Consider the following 21,153-nt stretch of genomic DNA (forward strand, 5'->3'; position numbering starts at 1 on the left):
CCTCTGGGCCTATGGAAGCAAAGTGAGCACTGCATTAGGATGCACACCTGCAGTCAAACCAAGAATGGGACGCACCTGCTGATGCCACAGGGCAGAGCTCTGCACCTGCTTTGGAGGGAGCAGACTTTGCACCCTGAAATACAAAGCATTTTCCCCTCCCTTCTATCCACAAGATGCAGCTGGCAGTTTGCACAGTCTGTGTTGTCACAGGGCTCAATCTTGTCATCAGCAAGGGAGGCCCCATTTCGGAGTGCTTACACTCAAACATCACCTCTGAGACAGAGCAGCACTGGTCCAGCACGCGCACTGGCGATGGCTCTCTTGTTTTTTAATCATTGGGTGAGGTGATGGATCAAAAGAGAGACAGAGAAGCACTTGATTATGCTGTCATTTGCTGAGCATCACTGGCAAACATCCAATATGTATCATCAGAGGAGGATGAGCTTCATTATTATGAAATAAACTGGGAGGAGAAAGAAGCCGATACGGAATATTTCAGACCATCTCATTAATTTCTAAAGATAGGCTACTTAATTGTAGATGAGGCTTCAAAAGTATTCTCCTTGTCAGTTTCCATCATTTCCAATTTGAATGGATTACTACGCTTCTTAATTTTAAAACCAGACCCGCTGCAGAATTCGCAAGGACTGACAATGGAAGTGTTTGCTGTTGCCTTCCAAAGCAGCTTCCCATACAGCACTGCATCCTACATAGCCTGAAAGCGTTTTGCTTCCAGACTCATCTTCTAAGACTTTGTATGTACATATGCAATTGGCATATTCAAATGGCAGTTTGTAAAAACACAACACTATACCATTTTTTCTCTGGCATAACCAGCCACATTTTGGAAAATTTCTTTCCAATCACAAAATTTATGTTTGAAAAAAGCAACACTGAGCAAAAAGGAATTTTCTTTTCATTTACCCATCAGGAACCAAGCTCCCAAAATCCAGATTCGTTCTGCTGCTAAAAGTTCTACTACATTAATAGATGGGGAGTATATTTAACAGCTGAAGCTGTACAAAGTAGCTGCACTTTCAGATAAGCATCAGCCTGCTTAGACTGACTACTGTGAAATACATTTAAAACAGCAAAATTTCCCCTTCATCTGCCACCTATTTTGAAACCACAAAAAAAAAACAAAAACAAAAAAAGCCTTTTTTTGGCTTCTGGCATTAATCTCCTTTCTCTAACATGGAAAACAATGTTAATATACATCATCTTTATAAGGAAACACAAAAATCTGACCACGTAACTTGGAAAAGAAAGGCTGTGCTGTTAGTAAGGAAAGCTTTGTCATTAAAAAAGGTAAAATAACCTTTCATGTGTAAACACTTTTTGCATGCTGTCACGCAAACAAATAATTCAAATCACCAAATAAGTGCAGCTCAGGGAACTGCCACCCATCATCCTTAGAGCCACTTAAATAATGAACAGGGTAATAACCAACATCTTTTTTTCTTTTTACTTTTTTTTTTTTTAATAATTAAATTATTTTTATAATTTTTGTATTTTTTTATAATTTATAGAGTGTCCAGGAGTTCAAGCACTACTACATCAGTGGGAGCCAAAGGTCTGCTAACTCCCTGAATACCAGCTCCAGATAAAGTAGAGAACACTGACAGGTATACCTGCAACCATGTCCCTGCCTGTCTTAAGAAGGTGCCTGGATTCACCCTGTGGCATCAAACCACGGTTTCTGGGATGTAAGGGATGCCTGGTGCTCCTCCAGCAGGCTCTCTGAGATCAGGAGATCCCTTTGTGCCTGCCTGAGGGGCCTCCCAAAGAACTTCTCAGGATGTCAGCCTGCAGCCAGCAGCACAGGCCCTTCATTTGCAGTATTTCTGTCTTATTCCTTCCTTGTGCACTCTGAGGCTGGAAAAAGAAGGCATCTAAAAACATAGTTTCTATACATCCAGGCAAAAATTAAGTAAGGATGCAACAAAAGAAATCCCTTCTTGCATTTTATACAGAGTGACCGTGCCACTAGCTGATAAACACCTAATCCTTTTTCTCTTTTCTTTTTTCTTTCATGGTATAAAGTAAGAGAAAGCAATTCTGCTTCTTTCTTCTTTTCTTTTCTTTTCTTTTCTTTTCTTTTCTTTTCTTTTCTTTTCTTTTCTTTTCTTTTCTTTTCTTTTCTTTTCTTTTCTTTTCTTTTCTTTTCTTTTCTTTTCTTTTCTTTTCTTTTCTCTTTTCTTTTTTTAAAATATTTATTATTTTTATACACAATTGCACAGTGGCTGATCTCTAGTTTAACTGGGAGGTGTCTAAATATACCTTGGCTCACAATGCACTGGCACAGTGCTGCAGAGTGTTCAGGGAGGCAAGGAGTCTGGTACAGTAACATAGGAGCGATCTGGGAAGGGATTCCATGACACATCCTTTTCTCTGGCCTGGTTCCTTTGTAGGATCTCAATTCCCAGATTTCACTTTATACATTTCCAGATTAATAGAAAAGATCTCATGGGGAATTTTTTCTTAAGTGACAACGAAAAAAATTCCAAAAAGTACTACTAATCCACAGTACCAAGTTCAGATGACTTTAAAAGGGCAGAAAAATATTAGAGCTAGCTCTGAACTGCCTGCCTGTATTTTGCAAGGCATTTTCTGCACACCTGTGTGCTGAAATCACTAATTCTCTGACTATAGCATCTCTTGGAGTGGTACCCTGTTCTGACCTGCAGTCCCAAGAGACAGCAAACCTACTGCTTCTTTTGTAGCTCCTGCCAGTGGCCAATAATCCTGGCAACCCAGGAAAAACCTTTTCTAGCCTGATCTCTCACCTTTGTGCAAGCGCATGAGAAACAAGAACTGACCAGCTATGAATTAAGCCATCTTGCTTTGCTGTCTAAAAGAAGTCAGTCCCAGAAAGAAAGAAAGCAAAAGCAGATGAAGAAAAATATTTACTTTTTATTATTATTATTATTATTCTACTGGGCATGATGTAGGTATCTTTAGTCACTGTACGTTAGGTAAAGATAACTTTAAAAGTATTGAAGTATACTAAACCATCCTGCACCACTAACCAAGCTCTCGGCAGGATATGTTCTCCTTGACTCCAGGAAGTCTGACTCAGCAGGGACTGAATCATTACTGTGGTGTTTCATTTGCACTATTGGTATTTCATAGGTAATGTCCCTCCAAAGAGCCTGGCCAAGGCTGGAAGTCAGCCTGCCACTCTGAGCTGGGGCTGAATGCTGATGGTGGAGGAAAGGGGAAGTGGAAAAGTGCTACGAGGTGATACAGCCTTTCCTTGTCACACGGCACAGTGTGCTCAGTGCCACCTCCTTTCTTCAGCACTCCTTTTTTCACAAAATCTACCCCAGAATGCACACAGAACTACTGCTGAAGCAGGAGCTCAATGCTGGGAACACTGTGCCCGTATACTTATTTTATTTAAAAGAGCTGGTACACTGATGCCAACGGTGAGATCTAGGAATTGCAAGAGTTACTTTTTCACATCTTTCTTATGAAAATGTGATTTAAGTGCAACCTTTTCACGGCACGAACCTAATCTAACTCTCTGGCTTTGACCAAATTGGTGTCCAAAAGAAAAGAACTCAAAATGTCTCTAGTCTCAATAACTAAAATCTCAAATACAAACACTCCTGAGTGAGAAGGTACTCACGTTTAAACGCAGATTTAGGCTGAGTTAGCTGCTGTGATGTTTGCTAGTTTTACGTGTACGTACACAGCTTAAGCAGGAGCAGAGAACCAAGCTCTAATATAGGCTGGTGGTGAAGTCCTGTGCTTCTGAATATGAAAAGGAAATGCCAAAGAACTGCCTTCCTAAGCCAGTGTTTACCTGTTCTCTACACAGCAAAAAGCCATGACTGCCATCCGATTCCTTGTGAAATACATTTATGACTAACACAGCACAACCTTATCCTGAATAAAAAGGAGTTAGGCAAAAACAAGTGTATGTGTAAATACGTGTGCCTTGGTTTCCACAAAGACAGGTAAAATTGCTCACAGTTAACTAGATCCTTACTAAGATTCCAAGGCAGAAAAACACTTACAAACATTTGCTGTTTCTCATAAAAATATACCCTCCTGAATCAAAGCCTGAGTGAGGAGGTTTTTCAGCATTTCTTCCCTGAAGTAGGCCAAAATGACGGCTACTGTCCATGTGTCTAACTCTACTGGATGAGACAGCTTTAGCCACCGACTCCAGGCATGTATTTAGGACACACTTCTTCATTTTGTTTTTGTCTGTCTGTACTTCTCCAGCCACACTTTTCCTTCCTTTGGCCTGTCCATTCAGTCAGTGATGAAAGAAGCATCACACTGAGATGAAGGTAAGAATTGATCCGTGTGATTCCCCACTGCCCTTCTCCTCTGAGACCTTCAGGACAGACAAAGTGGTTACTGGTAGCCAATGAATAGATGTGGGAAACAGCTCATTATCTGTAATCCCAAGTTAAGTCAGGCACCTCAAGCTGTACATTAGTACGTACTCTCAGAGGCTGACAAACTTTGCCCCAAAGGAATATCACTTTCACTGATTCTTTCTCTCCTTTTACTAACTGCAAATACACTATAAAATCAAGGGTTGAGTGAGTCTGCCTACTTCTGTTTCGAAACAAAAGCATTTTGCTATTGTTGCATTTTCCGTGATAAGCTCCAAATCCCAACAAATGGCAACTTGACTACAAATTCAACATTTTTACGCATACAATCTGGTACAGCAAGGGTAAAATGGATGTCAAGTTCTGTCTACCAACAATTGGAAAAATCTCTTGGAGAAAAACAAAAACAATAAAAGGGAAGTATTATCCAGTGAAGTATCATTACAATTTCATTTTCTCAAGTTCTTTTGCAACATCTTAATATTGTGATTTTGCAAGCTGAGGCATAACAGCAAAGGGCAGTACCAGCTTTTGAAGATGACTCGTCTGTGTGCTCCACCTGTCCATAAAATTGAACCAATTGCATCGGAAAATCACCAGATTTTTTTTAAAACAAAATAACTTTCCAAAACAACAACAAATGCACACATACATGAACAAACAAAACTAGATCACACCCAAAAAAAAACCAATGCCCCCACCCTAGAACCCGGAGTCATTAGCTGTGAAATAGCCAGTGGGAGGAGGAGTGTTTTGGCAGTTGTTTAACGCCTTCCCCAGAAACTGGTCTTTGCGGAAGGAGGAGGAGAACAGGAATGAAGAAGCTCGGCTAAAATGATGAAAGAAATTTGCAGTCTCTTTTTTTTTATATATATTTTTACTCTTCTGTATCTGGAAAAAAAAAAGAAAAAGAAAAGCGTCAAATGCTGCCTTTCTCCCCTTCATCCAAGGAATGGGGAATCTGGGGAAGAAAATGAAGGGGAACAGTTTAGACAGCGTCATTCACTCAAAGCTTAACTGCTGAAAAGGCCAAAAGGTCAGGTGCAAAAAAGCTACACTTCTTATTGACTTGACTGGAAATTCTGTCTTACACAAAGGGAAATCCATTGCTGTCTGGCTAATCCTGCAGAAATTAAATTAAACCTTTGGAACTACTGGAATCATGGAACAGAATTCAGCCCTCTTTGCCTTAGAGTTCCCAGATCACCCTTGCTCACTACCTATTTCAGTACTTTTTTGGTCATAAAAGTAACAACAACATACATATGGTTTGGACTGACAAAAAGAATATGCTCCAAACACAAAGGTGCACTACCTTTTAAAAAGCCCCTTTCTCTCAAATGGTTTGCAGTGAAAAGCAGAGCCTCACAGATGGATAAATATGGGAGAACTAATGAAGGATGTTCATCTTACAGTCTGCCTGACCCCTTTGCAACTGAAAACTAACTCAATACAGTAAGTAAAACCATATCACTGGTCAGATTATGATGGCCTGTGAATTTGGTTGTCACTTGTTGATCTCCAGAAGCCATTTGCCCAAGGTAACAAGCAACAACATTGGTCTTTTTATAGTACTGTGGGTGTAGCCTAGGAAATAACAAAGAACAAAAAAAATTGCAATACCTATTGGTGGACAGCAATGGATTTCCCTTTGTGTAAGACAGAATTTCCAGTCCTCCTTTACAAGGAACTTAGGACAAGTCAGGTATATATGGGTAAGTTATTTATGAAACCATCTCTCACAACAGAGATATGATCCAAAAACATGCAGGACTCACTTAGAAATTTGCTTTTGATAGAGATTTAGATTAGAGATTTGCCTTAGATAATTAAAATCCCTAACCTCTACAGAAACCCAAACAATCATGTGAAGCTAGCAGAATGAAGTCTCTGGGCAAATACTAGCAACTCCCTCAGCCTCAGAATTTATCTGACTAACAGTACCTGGAACGCACAAATGTAGCTGATTTCTATATAGTTATGCATATCACAAATTAATTTCACAATGAACAGATTTCCTTGAGATAGAAATGTGGAAAATAAAATTTCTTCTTTATTTCTAATGAAAGAGGAAATTTTCTAATGGAAGAGGATACTATCCATCCCTCATTATACTGTCCCCAAGAAATCTTCTGGAAAAGCATCAAACAGGAACAAGACTATTTTACTCTGTATCAGCCAAACAAGATCTCTGAATATGTGTGGCACTATGCATAGATGTGTTTATTCTGAGTACACTCAGACTCTACTCAGTAGAGCTTGAAAGTGCATTTGAAAATATGTCTCAGGCAAGGAGATTCAATCCAAGCAGACATGAATTTACCTGTAAGACTGCACAAGCCTCAAAAACATGATGATATTAGAATCTCTGCGTTCCTCTTAGAAAACATGTTTCTTTAGACTCTAAGAATATGGTTCTGGATTTTTTTATTTCTATGCAAAGGCAAAAAGAATCAACAAAACAAAGATGTGAGACTCTGCTACTAGACTGCATTATTTCTGATGAATGAGTAGTAGTGGTCGCTGAATCAAAGCAGGCATCTGAAACAGAGCTCGAAGTACCAGTTAACCCTCCCTTCCATTCCTATGCCATCCATACTCTCAAGACTTTTAACCTCTCCCATCCCCTTTAATGAAACAGGGAAAAAATGTGATGTTTTTATGCAGGCTAGAAGTTCCCTGTAGAGAACTGAGTCATACATCGCTTTCTTGCTTCTATTAGTCACATCATCAGCTTAAGTCAGAACATTCCAGTACAGCACTTGCTTTGAACTGTTTTTCTACTTGGTGGAGCAAATGCATTGGCTTCCTAGCTGAGTTTCCCTCTGGATGCAATACAGCTTCCCTAAGACTATCTTAACCTCAGATATGATTCAAACTCTTTTCCAATTCAGAACAATAAATCCAGTGCAAATCTTAGGATATATTAACAGAGGTAATTGAAAGAGAAAGAGAACGAACACGCAGTGCTCTGCACACAGGAAGACTTGTAGTTCACTTTGCTTGTACTGAAATTCTTCATCTGAAATAGCCTCCTTTGAATGCACATCTCTGCCCTTCAGCATCATTGTCAAATTTTGTGAGTCAGGGTTGAGTACTGCCCCCTCCCTTGATCACAAATAGAAATGCCAGTGACTTCTACAGCTCTTCATGAGATACCAGCACCCACTGCATGATTATGAAGCCCATCTCTGCTTCCAGTTAATACCAGGGAATTTTTAACATGTGTTCAATGCATATATTCACTACATTACTACATAGTCTGATTTACTGAAGTGAAAATATACTGCAGTTTGTCTTTTCCTTCACACAGAATTGCTCAGCATACAACTGTATGCATGTAGCAAGGAATCTGGATGTCAGTTTTGCACAATCAGTGACTCTTCTCATACATGACCTCTCCTCCTTTGGTGATAAAACAAGTGTTTTGAGGTCCAAGTCCTTACCCGTTGTTGGCACTTAGGCTCATCTAATGCAAGCTTTCACAATCTGCTACCCAGCTGGAGAACAGGAACAGATCCTTGGAGGCACTTTGGTGGAGGTGAGAGTTTAGACTGACTCAAAAACTACACCTGCTCTGCAATGAGTCAGGCTCCTTGCTGAGCCTACGTCACAGGCATTGTTCTGCTTGGGTCAGCTGGCAGTCAGGAGCTGGCCTCTCTCCATATGACTTCTGAAGGGTCTGGCTCAGCCTCTCCAGCCAGGACCTGCCTTCTCCCTGCATCACAGAATGGAATCGCTTGCACCGAAAGGCCCCTTACAGACCACCTGGTTCCAACTCCCATCATTTCCTTCCAAGTCACCAAAACCAAAATGCTGTCCAGCACAGCTAGGGACAATCCCACATTCTCCACTGTAGGGCTGCGAGGGCAAGGTCGAAGTGTATGCGTTTCAATTGCATTTAAAAGAAAATGCTCTGATCTCCCCTCCTAAAAGCTGATGCTAAGTGCAGGCTGTGTGGCAGTGGAACATGGAATAAGGTTTTAGGTTTTCTATACAGACTACCTAGCTTGCCTGGGAGAGCAACAAGACCGCTACCAACATTAATCGCAAGTTTATGAGCTTATTCTCAGTCCCCATTTCCTCTTCTCAAGGATGTGTTTCTTCAGCATTACAACTACACTCATGAATAAAGGACACACAATGATACCACAGTTATCCAGGAGCGCACACTCACTTTTGTTTTTTTCCAAGCAGATTAAGGTAACCTTGCAGTTTATTGGTGAAAAAGAAACATATAGCATGTAAAAATCTCAACTTCTAAACATGCTGCATGAGCACTCCTGTAGGACAACAAAACCCTACCACACTGCCAAATAATGTTGCCCTTGAGGTACTGCTATCCCAGGGCAATTCTGAGTTTGTGTTTTAATACACATCAAAAGTTTCACTTTTAATAAACTACCTATGCCAGTGACTTTTCATGCTATTATGACATGAAATCATAAAAAAAAAGCAACCAAAAAATTTCAGCATATATATATATTTTATTTTTTTATGTTTCGTTCTTTAAGATTTAAAGAAAAAAAAAAAAGAATCTTATTAAAATCAGATTCTCTCTGCATCCCAGTAACTACAGCGCATGACACCAACTGCCTGTTTTATGTTCTAACACAGTGAATATCAGAAGGGTGTCACTTTTAGGAAAGTCGAATGGGCAAAATTTAGGCAGACAATAACTTTTTATCCTGAAAAGGAAGAGCTGTGGGAAAAGTCGAATAAAGGATAAATGAGAGACACTGAGAAGATGAATAGGGAACAGTATTCACTGTTTCTCACAGCGCAAGTAGTGGGTTATCAAATGTAATTATCAAGCAGTAAATTTGAAACAAATAAAAAGATGTGATTTTAAAGTAATAGAAGAAAAATCCATCAGAGGCTATTCAAGACTTGTTCTCTGCTTTAGATTCTGTGGAAGAAAAAAAGGTTTAGGTTTAAAGCGTTGCTCTCTTTTTATTATTTCTTTATTAAAGTCTCTGTTGTGAAATGTTGTAAAATGGGTGATGGAGAGCTAAAGGGCCTTCTGGACTGACCCAGCAAGGTTGTACAGTCTTGGAAAGTAGCCTCTACCCTCACATATTAAAACAAAACAGAACAAAGCCCATCAAAACAGATGTAAAAAATCACAGAATCATAGAATGGCCTGAGTTGAAAAGGACCACACTGCTCATCCAGTTCCAACCCCCTGCTATGTGCAGGTCACCAACCAGCAGACCAGGCTGCCCAGAGCCACATCCAGCCTGGCCTTGAATGCCTGCAGGGATGGGGCATCCACAGCCTCCTTGGGCAACCTGTTCCAGTGCCTCACCACCCTCTGGGTGAAAAACTTCCTCCTAATATCCAACCTAAACCTCCCCAGTCTCAGTTTAATATCATTCCCCCCTTGTCCTATCACTATCCACCCTCGTAAGCAGTCATACTTCATCTGTATACACTCCCTTCAAATACTGGAAGTACGTGAAAAAATACTACATACATTTGAAAAACAAGTAATTCAAGTGTTCAGATTTTAAAGGAAAATATAGAATTTCCCCAACATGTACAAATTTATACCAAATGTCACATTTCCATGAGGCACTTTCCTGATACACGTTTTTCAAGACTTTCCAAATTTCAGGAAAAAAAATTTGGAATATACACACTTCTTACTTCTATTTCTCTAACACTTCAAATACAAAAAGCTTTAATCACAACTGATAAGCCCAGGTTTTCCAGTATAAGACTACTCCAAAGTTTGTTCTCCTCCCACATGCTGCTCAGTTCAAGCACTGGGTCAAATGAAATGCCAAATTGTTGTATGTCAACTGATGTCATAAAACAATTACTGCAAAACGAGGAGAAAAAGCAGTCTGAATAAATGTGATTGAGATAATCTATAATCCAAAAGGTGATTAACCTTCATACTACATAGAAAGAATGGAAATATTTGCAGCTGACAGGACAGATCACTGAGCGATTTCCATGGGAACCTCCTGCCAGGATTGACTCCCTAATTTTATAAACTTATCCCAACAAGCCTGGCTTTTTATTGTTTCCCCTGCATGCTAACATGTGCTCAGTGGTACATGTTTCTGTCTGAAAAGTACTGTTAAAGCTACTCCTGAAGCAGAATAAAAGGATGATGTCCAAAATTTCTATTCTCTTGCTTCTTCTGAGTCAGAGATGAACGAGGCCTAAGAAATAAAGTTCATAAGATCAGTGAAGTGAAGAAGAGATAAGTGTTACAAGTTAATTCATCTGCATTGTCTGCCTTTTTAATAGACAAAAAATAATTATTTTTCCAAAGGAAACAGCCAAGTTTCTCTGTGGTGCCTGAGTCCTGTTTAAGGTAAAGAAATATAAATACTTCTGGGAGAAAACTCTGAATACTTGTTTTGTAACTGAATTCAAGTACCATCACTGGAATTTAGCAGACATCCCAAGTGCTTAGGATTCTTGTTGCTGGGGGGGAAATGATATTAGCAAGGAAGGTATTCTTATTTTTGAGTTTTGGCACATAGTTATCTCGAAATCATTCATGACTTCAAACAATTTCTAGTTGTGTTCACGTGGATCTTGTGCTTCATGTTTGTTTGACAGCTTGCATTATTACCTGAAATCACAGCAGTGCTGGAAGAAAGAGATTTGTTTAGCTTTAATGTCCGTTGAATGACTACTGGTACATTATAGAGATACTCAACTGCAGAGAAAAAAACAAACAATGGCCACACTGGCGAAATTTTGGTTGTGCCAAATACATTTGAATTTCCTGAGTAAAGCATGTAAGAAAGAAACCAGTCATGCATTATGCAAAATAATCTACAGGAGTAGGCATGAAAACTTGATGTACTTGATGACCAAACGTAGTTCAAAGTTCTGAATGCATCTGTGGTAAAAGCTAGATCACAGTTTTCACACAGAGATGTTCTGTTGTGGATTCAAACTAAAACCTCAGCCAAAGATATGAATCAGAATTTTGTAATTAGCACTGAGCAAATAATTTCTTGTTTGAATGAGTGAATACACTAAAAAACTGGGGTAATATGTTGCTCTGGGTCAGGCACAAGTAATTACTTTTTTTCTGCCATGGCAAAAACAACTATTGCTGAGGAGTGCTTTTTTGGTGGGAGGGAGGTGGAAATGAAATGAAAGATCACTGTAGAATCACAGGTTTTCTACCACCTGAGCTTTTCATCTAACTTAAATAAAACTTTTTTCTTTTTTTTTTTTTCTTTTTTTCTTTTTTAAGCATTTCCTTAAAGCTGACTAGATACATGAAACCACTTCAAGGAAAAAATTCTGATTTAGATTTCATCAATATCTCTTCAGTTTTTGACAGTGACTTATTCTCTATCACTTCAATTCCTAAATACTTTAGTCTGATTCAAAATTTCACTTTTCAACAATTTTCCTTTTCCTGCATTTATTTTTGCCTACAAGGGCTGGGTTTTGACATTAAGAATACCTAAACAGCAGTTCAGGCGCAGAGAAGAGAATGAAGCTAGCTATGCAGCAGTGAACTAATGAAAGGCAGTAAAGATTGCTTGGAGGGTACGAATCTCAGAAAACTAACCAGTAAAGTGACTCTTCTCTTTGTCCAGCTTCTGTCATCTAAATGGGACAGATTCCTGGGCTGAGCAGCTCAAGGATATCTGCTCTCAAGGATAGACCATGCACACAGCACAGGTCTGCAAAGTACTCACCAAGCACTCAGCTGGCTGTATATAAGGTGGAGTCTTCACATTTGGATTCCCACTGTGCTGACTTTTTATCTCTTCCAGCTTCTACTTAAACTACCTTGTCAGTGGCAGCGTTGCACAGGGAAAGAGGAGGCCTGATTGTCACTGAGTTGAACAGAAGTTGACAGAGGGAGGGAGCAAGAAGGCAAGAAGCCCCACGCTGAAGTGAGACTTTCTATACATCACTGCACATGCACATTTTCCTAAATGGGATTAGAAGGGCTATAACAAGGCAAGGTCACAGCTCCACTCCCTGACTGATACAGTGAAATGGCTGACAGTGCAAAAATCAAGGAGGAATGGGCACAGTGTACTGCACAAGTTATGCATTACACCTCTAGTGTCATGGCTGTTATCCCTGAGGAGCTATCTCTAAGCTGAATTACATGCAAAGGACAAAAGGTAAACTCAGAATGTTCCCTGTGAAATTAACTACTCAAAAAACCATTTAGGTACCTACACTCAGTGTTTTACACCACGCAACTGGAATGAATATTCCACGCATTCACTTGAATCTGAAACCCAAACCAAATGCCACCTCTGAGTTATCAACTTTTCACATATCCACACTCTCTGATTTCATGTAAAGCAGAAGCAAAAATCAGTCAAGCTTTTGGATCAAGTCCTAAAGACTTCCTAAATACACAGCACGGTCTGAACTACAGTCTTAGAAAACAAGCCATAAAGGAGGCAGACAAAAGTCTCAATCAGGCACCTTCCATAAGAGTTAGACAGTTACTGAACAAACAACTGGCAAAACCATCTGCACATTCTGACAAAGCAGCTTTCTGCTACGTATTCCCCATATTCTCACCGACCATACATGCCATGGTGATGTAATATTCCTGAGGTCAGGATGCTAACAATGTGCTTTTTGTTTATCATCAAAGATCACACCACACCATGTTCTTCTATCTGATAGTAAAACTGCATAAAGACTTTTCAGAGTACATCTCTCTGTGCAAATTCCAGCTTGCCTCAGGTGCTGCTTGTTTAATAAGACACTCACATTTTTTAAAAAGAACATTAAAATGATTTTAAAAGAACAGAAGCTTTTTTCTCCCCTTCAGTTATGCTATATTGTGCTATGGACTTGTTCATCAGAGATAAGCTATGGGGAAATTAATCTCCTTTTGGATAGGAAAATGTCCTCATGCTCTTCAGGCAAGCTTTTCCAGAGGGTATGAGTACAATGCTTTCCAATTTCCAATGCAGGGCAATAACCTCTAATGTAATTCAGGTAGCAAGCCATAAGAAAAGTAAGAAAAGGAAGGAAATTGTCTTTAGAAGTGGTCTTTAGCTATCGTAATTCCAATTTGCCACCACTGCTGGATTCTGACATATAATATCAAAGCAATATCTTACAGAAGGAAGTCCAACGTGTTTGCCTTACCAACAGAAATGGGCTTTTTGCTTCTGACAATAATGGAGAAATCAGCCTATCTTTTGGAATAGAAATAGAGATGGCTCTGTTATTTACATGACTTTAAATTTACCATTTTTACCATCATTTACCAAGATTTAGCAGAGGGTTGTTAGAGTTAGGGTAGTATGGTTAAGTCATGGTTGGACTCTGTGATCTTTAAGGTCTTTTCCAACCTGAGTGATTCTACGATTCTATGGTTTTCCCTCTCTGAAGAACAGATAGGTGAACATTGTTCCTTTATACGTTTGAGCAACCTCGGTTAAAACAACACTAGCATCATGCAGATTATACAAGCAGGATTTTGAAAGAAGAAATCTAGTGTTCATTGTAATGTATTGGTCTTACCTAGATCAGTGCATAAAATGCACGTCTGAAAACCATATCTGCAGTAGACTGCAAAGACAGATCATCATTAAGTGGCTGAACAACTTTGTGAAAAGCTGCATTCTCCTCTATATTAACAGGGAAGAATTCTGTTAATTCAACTGTATCTGCAGTAAAAGCAGGGCCATCATCACAGCTCCATCACATCATCATTTAAAGTCCTCTCAAAAAAAGCGCTCTTACACCAAAGTCATTCCCAGATAGCAATGCTCCATGCAAGCTACCCCATCACAAATGCTTCATTTTTGATTTTTTATCACAGCTGTGATAGAGACAGAGCCCCTGTACTTTACCTTTCTAACCAGGGAATTTTGTACTTGCTGATTGTCAAGAAAAAATAAGACCAAAAGGAGCTCTACGTGTTGCAATGGGCAATGTGAACCCATTGCTGAACTGAACCTACAGGAAAGGATCTGAACTACTGTTAAGCAACAGTCTAGCTTAAAAAAAAAAAAAAAAAAAAAGAGGATAAGCTACTATTCTTACTCATGAGGCCCCATCTGGAGTACTGCATTCAGATTTGAGGCTCCCGATGTAGGAAAGATGTGGAGCTGTTGGAGTGAGTCTAGAGGAGGGCCATGAAGATGACCAGAGGGCTGGAGCACCTCCCATGCAAGGACAGGCTGAGGGAGTTGGGCTTGTTCAGCCTAGAGAAGAAAAGGCTGAAAGGAGACCTCACTGCAGCCTAGAAGGGGGTTATAAAAAGGAGGGGAAGCAATTTCTTACAAATTAGACAGTAAGAGGACAAGGTTTTAAGCTCAGGGAGGGAAGGTTTAGATTGCATGTCATGGGGAAGTTCTTCACAGAGAGAGAGAGGTGAGGTGCTGGAACAGGCTGCCCAGAAAAGCTGTGGATGCTCCTGGAGGTATTCAAGACCGTGTTGGATGGGGCCCTGGGCAGCCTGGTCAAGTACCAGATCTGGAGGTTGGTGGTCCTGCCTTTAGCAGGGGGGTTGGAATTTAATAATCCTTGGGATGCCTTCCAACCCAAGCCATTCTATGATTCTGTGATAAAGGTCTAAATTCCTAGAATTCTTGTAATGTATGTACTCACCATAGAGACTGTACATGTAAAAAGATGCATACTGCCTTGCATTGTAATGTACTGTATTTTTGCTTTTTGCACCGCACAGAGGGAAGCACTATTGAAATGTAGGGGTAAGATGTGACCACGAGGTGGGAGTATTGCTCATCGAACATAGCCAGGGCACACGAGGCTTTACCAGCACAAACCAGTGGTTCAAGATACGAGCACAAATACCCTGTGGATTTCTGTGCTTCAACAAGCACATTTGCTTTTCACCATGAGATAAGTTGCCAGGAGAAACACACACATAAACACACAAACACACACAAGTGAACCTGTACGTTTTTGTTATTTTCTAGCTGAAAAAAAGTAACAGAATAAACTGTATTTTGGTGACTGGAACAAAGAGTTGCACTGAAAACTTCATATTGCAGACATTTACCCTAGTAGGAAAAAAAAAAATAAAGCCGTAAAGATAACTTGTGAAAGTGCAACATGATGTAAAAAGTTTTCTCATTTATTCTAAGTATGTGAGTAGAAAAAAATTGCAAAAATAAATGCTGTGAATGTATAGAAGAATTACTTCTGTGTGACTGCTTTAAAATTTCCATTCCAAGTCTCGAATAGTAACTATTTCACAGGGAAAAATCAGGTTTTCCAAAATGGTTTAGTAACATTTTATCCCACAGAAAACATTTGATGATGCTGTTGGTGCTGCTGATGTCAGATAGGACTGTGTCTTTACAAAGAAATTAGCAGTCTCATATCTCTTCTCTCAAAGCTGAAGATAAGGGCAGTACTGAGTAACAACTGATCGTCCCACAGAACAAAAAAAAAGCCAACAACAGGAAGATTACATTACAATGAGGATGCTATCCTGTGTTTAAGAAACTCAAATAAGATCTTGAAGCAATTAATACTGCATTCTAAGGCACAACTGCAGCTTGCATAGATGTCCTCAAACCAGCTTTAAAATACCAATAGACTCAGCTGTGTGAAGCTCTGGCTAGATGCATTCATAGCTTCCCAGTGGCTTACAGAGCTTGATCCCTGTTTCTGGAGGCATGCACACCAATCTGTGGGTAGCATAAAGGTAGCACTGACACATGTCAGACCTGTGACTACAGCACAGGCAAGCCACTCCAGGTCTTTGTAACCACATAGGATGGTTATTCGTATTTCCTTGGCCACCTGGTTCACCACGAAGTAGAAGGATGATTAGAAATGCTTTAGCACTTACATATTCCAATTACAACATATTACAGTAACGTTTTGTATATGCTCAAAAAGTAACATGGGTAAGATCCTGCAAAGATTCATGCAGCTTTTTTCTCACAGCAGGACAGAACAGCAGACTGACCTCAGCTTGGGTGCAGGGCTCTAGCTGATGCTAATGGGAGGCCAAAAGAAAGCCAAAGCCCTCATGGGCTGTGATGAATCTGCACAAACAAGCACCTGTTTCACACAAATACACCCCACTTGCAGACTCGGAGGCTGTAAAACTCAAGCACCAGGCCTGATGCTGCTAAAACCTGGGCTCAAAAGAAATCTAGAAGTGGTGAGAGAATTCCAGTGCTGTAACCTGAGTCTTTCTAACTCCTCCCTTCTGCTTTTATCCCAGTATATGAAGGACCATGTCCCAGCAGATGAGAAACCATATGTTTGGGTACATAGTTCAGTAGTCTACAAACAGCTATGTACTATTCATGGGGAAGATTCATTTTTCCACATCCCTTACATGGCTGGTAAGGAGATTTGCTCAGGACTGAGCAATGGACAGGAAGGGTCACGCAGTATTTCTCAAAACAGAAGTGCCACCCCAACACTTTCCTAGGGCTTGTTTTTCACAAATATTCTGTTTCCGTCAATGACATCATTAGTCACAACCTCTCTCTACAGCATTTGAATGAAAAACATGGAGCCCATAAATTGTTTTTGCTTGGTTCCTTATTCACTGTAATTAGCTGCTCTTTTCCCTAGGGGTTGAGCAAAACACTTTCTTGCAGAAGAACAAACAGATATTAAATAGCTAACAGCACACCAAGACTAGCAACCTGGAAGTAAACAAATTTACTACCACACTTTTAAATCAGCATGAAACATTCACCTCTTTGTCTTCCAGCCTGATTAAATAGGTGCCCCTACTCTTTCCAAGAGACTGAGACTGCAAGCTTTCAAAGGTGACCTTGTCCTCAAATTTAGGGATTCCCAAACCTACTCTCATGGTTGGTCTGATGCCCCTGCATCTGCCAAGAGAAGCCCCAAGCCTTCTGCATCTACCCATCCTGCCAGGGGAGCAGTCTTTCTACACAGCCACTATTCTGCCATCACCAACTGCAGTAGGGAGAGAAGCCATTCCTCCTACTAATCCTTGTGGAGCCATTACAGCTACATAAGACATGCAGTATCTTATGCAGTATTCGTGAATGCCTGCAGAGCCAGACTGCTAATTGAATATTTGCTCTTTATTTCTGGATACTGTGTAAAGAGTTATGAATGGTACTCGTTTGTGACTCTTCCTGACAGACACTTATCTGAAGTCTGTGACATTCCAACAAATAATTGATTTTTCCTGAACAATCATTGCTAATGGAGCTCTGTATAAAGTACATATTTCTGTGTCTGAAATTAATACACGTGATTATAGATGAATTCCTCTACTTTTTTTTTTTTTTTTTTTTGCCAAGGATCACATTATCTTCTTATTTGCCACTTTTCTGGAAGAGTAAGAACACTAAATAATTTCTTACAAAGTAACAGTAAAAGCAAACAGCATCCTTCTGAACTGCAGCACTTAAAACAAGGTTGCCTTTCTTGATCATTAAAATACAATACTGTACTATTTATATTTAGAGATATTTCAATGGACTTAATTGACACATACAAAGGAAATCTTAGCTGTAGTATTTGTTTCCATTTATTCTGCTATGCAATACTTAAGCAATCAGTTCTGGGGTGATGTGGAGCCAGATACTATCTTGAAGCCTTTTGCTGCACAGCTGAGAAGCAGAAGAGCAAACATGCCACATCTCTTATAGGCATTTTTCTGCTTTGCTGATGCTACTAAAACATCTGTGAAAATTTACAATAGGCTCAGAGCTGTGTGAAATTATTTCTAGGTGTTCAAGAAACTGTCATACAACTTGGGATTGTTTCAGTTCAAAAGTGTTTTAGCAACGTCCCTTTTCTAGAGTGTCCTTAACAGCGCTTCTGTGCTGATGTGTCTACTCTTGCTTGCTTCCTTCCCATACCTGTGGTTCAAAAGCACTTGGCAAATTCCCCCTCAGACTATTAAGTCAAGAAACCTTTGTGGTTTGACAGACACAGTGTGATGTGCAACCAAAAAAAAGGAGATGCACCTTGTGCAGGGTTTTGCTTAGATTCGTGTTTTGCACCCCCATACAATTGGTTTTCACTGAGAGCAGAATTTGGCTCAAAGAAACTGAGAAGGATAGAACCTTACAAAGCCATGTTTCCTATTAAGCAGTTCAAATAATCCAGGATTTTTCTTGTGGGTGGTGCACAGAAATTGTTCAAGAAGATAAAGAAGATGGTTTACCAACAGAAAAATTAAGTGGCATTAGTCATTACGTGGAAGAGATGATTTTCCCCCAGAACACCCCTAATGGCTTCTATCATATCTAATGACAGTTTCTGTTAAATGTTTTTCAGGTTACCACACAATTTTTTTTAATCATAAAATATGGATGCATATAAAACAATAAATTGCATATAGAAATGAGTGACAAAACAAAACAAAATATTAAGTCCTTACCATCTGTTTTCTTTGATTCATTTCCCACACTAGACTGATCTTTTTTGTCTGCCATACTGTCTTCCTTTATTTCACCTAGAATGAAGCAATAAGGGATACTATAAGCATTATAATGCAGACTGCAGTGTATTAATGCCTGTAACTCCATCAAGTTTCAACATCCAAGAGAGATTTTCCTTAAGAGGAAATATCCTGATTCACAATGAACTAGGATTAACATAGGATCACAGAATAATCACTCAAGAGTTTATCAGACTCCAACAGAAAACCAACCTTTACAGTTTACTTTCAAATTTATTCTGCTAACACCTCCTTAAGTGCCCATGCAAACTCGTACTCCTCCTCACTGCACATGCACCATTAAAACCTGAACACCAGCTTCATCTCAAAATCAAGACTCTAAAAAATGTATGCTTTTAAAAGATTGAGTTAAGATCCCGTGAGGCTTTGTCATAGGTCTCTGCATTAAAGAACTATTTTAGATATCCTAAAAAGTCCTACCTCATTGGATCTCACTTTCTCTTACCAGTTTTACTTATCCACAGAGTCATTTATGCTGGTCTGTGTACACTGATACAAGAAACAGACAAGCATCCTAGCATTGATCATTGGACTTAGTGTCTTTACAGCAAACCTGGAAGACAAGGTCTTTAGCAGCACACCAGTTGATGCAGAACAAAAATGGGAATTAGGGCTGGAGTATATTTTAAGAAGCCAAAAAGGGTAGCTGGGGTCCTTCTTATTTTCTGTCCTCTATCAGTCTCACAGCAGTGCACAACAGACCTTCCCAGACCATCTCCCCACTGAAAAAGAATGTTCTGTTGCCAAATGTGACTATGAACTAAAATTTACTTCAAGGGATAGATGTAGTAGAATAGGGCTCATTCAGCAGCAAAGAAGGTCTCCTTCCTGCAGATGTCCAGAGAAACAATGGCAGCCTGCACAGATGGGAGCAGGCATCTCTTCCTTCACCCAAAAGAGAGCAGCAGTGAATTTGTAAACCACATCTCAACATGAAAAAAAATGCTGTATCAAATCTCACTTCAGAATTTTGTAAATACAAAGTATGTGGCTGTATAAAAGCAACGCTTATTCCAGCTGTATTACTATTTTTTGCTATGATTACCACTTCCTAGCCTTTAGATCAAGAACGTAGGGAGTGCTATGTTAGAGAGGAACCAGTCTGCCTTCAAAACAGTTACGGTCAATGAGTATTTATTTTTGAAACAGCTCAAAAAAGTGAAAATATAGAGAAACGAGGCCTGTCTCTTCTAAATTGTGCCCTAACCATAGGAACAACTGTTATTTGTGGATGACAGAAAATTGGTTTCTCCGTCTCCAATTAATACTCTTCTAATAGAAAAGTGGTTTTGAAATCTTAAAACATTTAGCAAGATGGAAAAAACATGTCCTGTTTTGTTCTCATTTAGAACCAAAACTTCCATGGTTTTCTTGTTAAGGTCATTGTGTGGGTGAAAGAAAAATGAAAACAAGACACGAGACAGAACTGCAACTTCCTCAGCTTATTACATACTGCCATTGATTCGGGCTTCTTTGGGAAGTGCAATCTGAACAGAGAGGTATGAGCAGCTCCAGGTACGACTGAGGTGTCTGCTTGAAAAAAGATGGTCTCTACAAGGACACAGGATTCAAGGTGAAATGAAAATGTACCTAGCAAGGCACAGAAGGCTTCCTACATTCCCTCCACAGATGGTAATGATAAGCTAATAATATTTTCTTTGACTTTTGCATAAATGAGGCACTTGATCCTAAGTGTGTGCAGGCAAAGACGATGAGCATGCACACACACATTATTTCCCAGTTTGACATCTCTGAGAAAGCACAAGGGAAGTGAGCAGTGAGTGACAGAGAGAGACTTCCAGCTCCTCTGACAACACAATTTTTGAACTTTCATTGAATATCTTTTTATGAATAGGAGATTTCTGAGTGTTGTAATATCTACCATGCCATACTGCCAGTAGCAGAGCAGAACGATGATCATAATGATTTTTCTGAAAGAGATTACAAAGGCAGAGGCAAATATGTCATGATGAGGTATTAACAGATGTAAAATAGTGGAAACTGCATGAACCCAGATATATGAATGTTAGATTTCATCCATCTCCAAAGATTCTGCAGTGACTGTAATTCATTAGGGCCTTCTCCCATAAATTAAAGAGCAGAATTTCTTGCCCTAAGGAAGACACGAATTTTCAGAAATCATTATAATTCCTTCCAAAGCATTTCAGACACCTGCAGCAGAAAGACATTGCAGAAAAAGGCACTGTCAAAATCACCAGAGCATACTTAGCCCTTATATTGTTAGAAGTCTGTAAAATAAAGGATTTCAGGAGCAAAATCTGTTGCAGTCTAACTGGGATTTCACATCTCCAACCTTTTTGTTTCTTCGTGGGGCCCACTCCCATTCACTTACATAACACTGCTGGAAGAAAAATCCCATGTGTAACAACT

General features: G+C 39.6%; 1 protein-coding gene across 12 annotated transcripts in view; it reads right to left on the reverse strand.

The window, feature by feature from the left end:
* The window catches only part of PDE1C (phosphodiesterase 1C), a 340,705-nt gene that overhangs the window by 15,165 nt on the left and 304,387 nt on the right, over positions 1 to 21,153 (reverse strand). For all 12 annotated transcript variants that reach the window (XM_090142260.1, XM_090142255.1, XM_090142264.1 and 9 more), the window contains one exon: positions 18,682 to 18,756. In XM_090142260.1, the coding sequence (XP_089998386.1) occupies positions 18,682 to 18,756 (75 nt within the window). The remainder of the gene's footprint in view (positions 1 to 18,681; positions 18,757 to 21,153) is intronic.

This window comes from Phasianus colchicus, chromosome 6, assembly GCF_987193195.1.
Source record: "Phasianus colchicus chromosome 6, bPhaCol1.hap1.1, whole genome shotgun sequence".
In the NCBI taxonomy this organism is placed as follows: Eukaryota; Metazoa; Chordata; class Aves; order Galliformes; family Phasianidae; genus Phasianus; species Phasianus colchicus.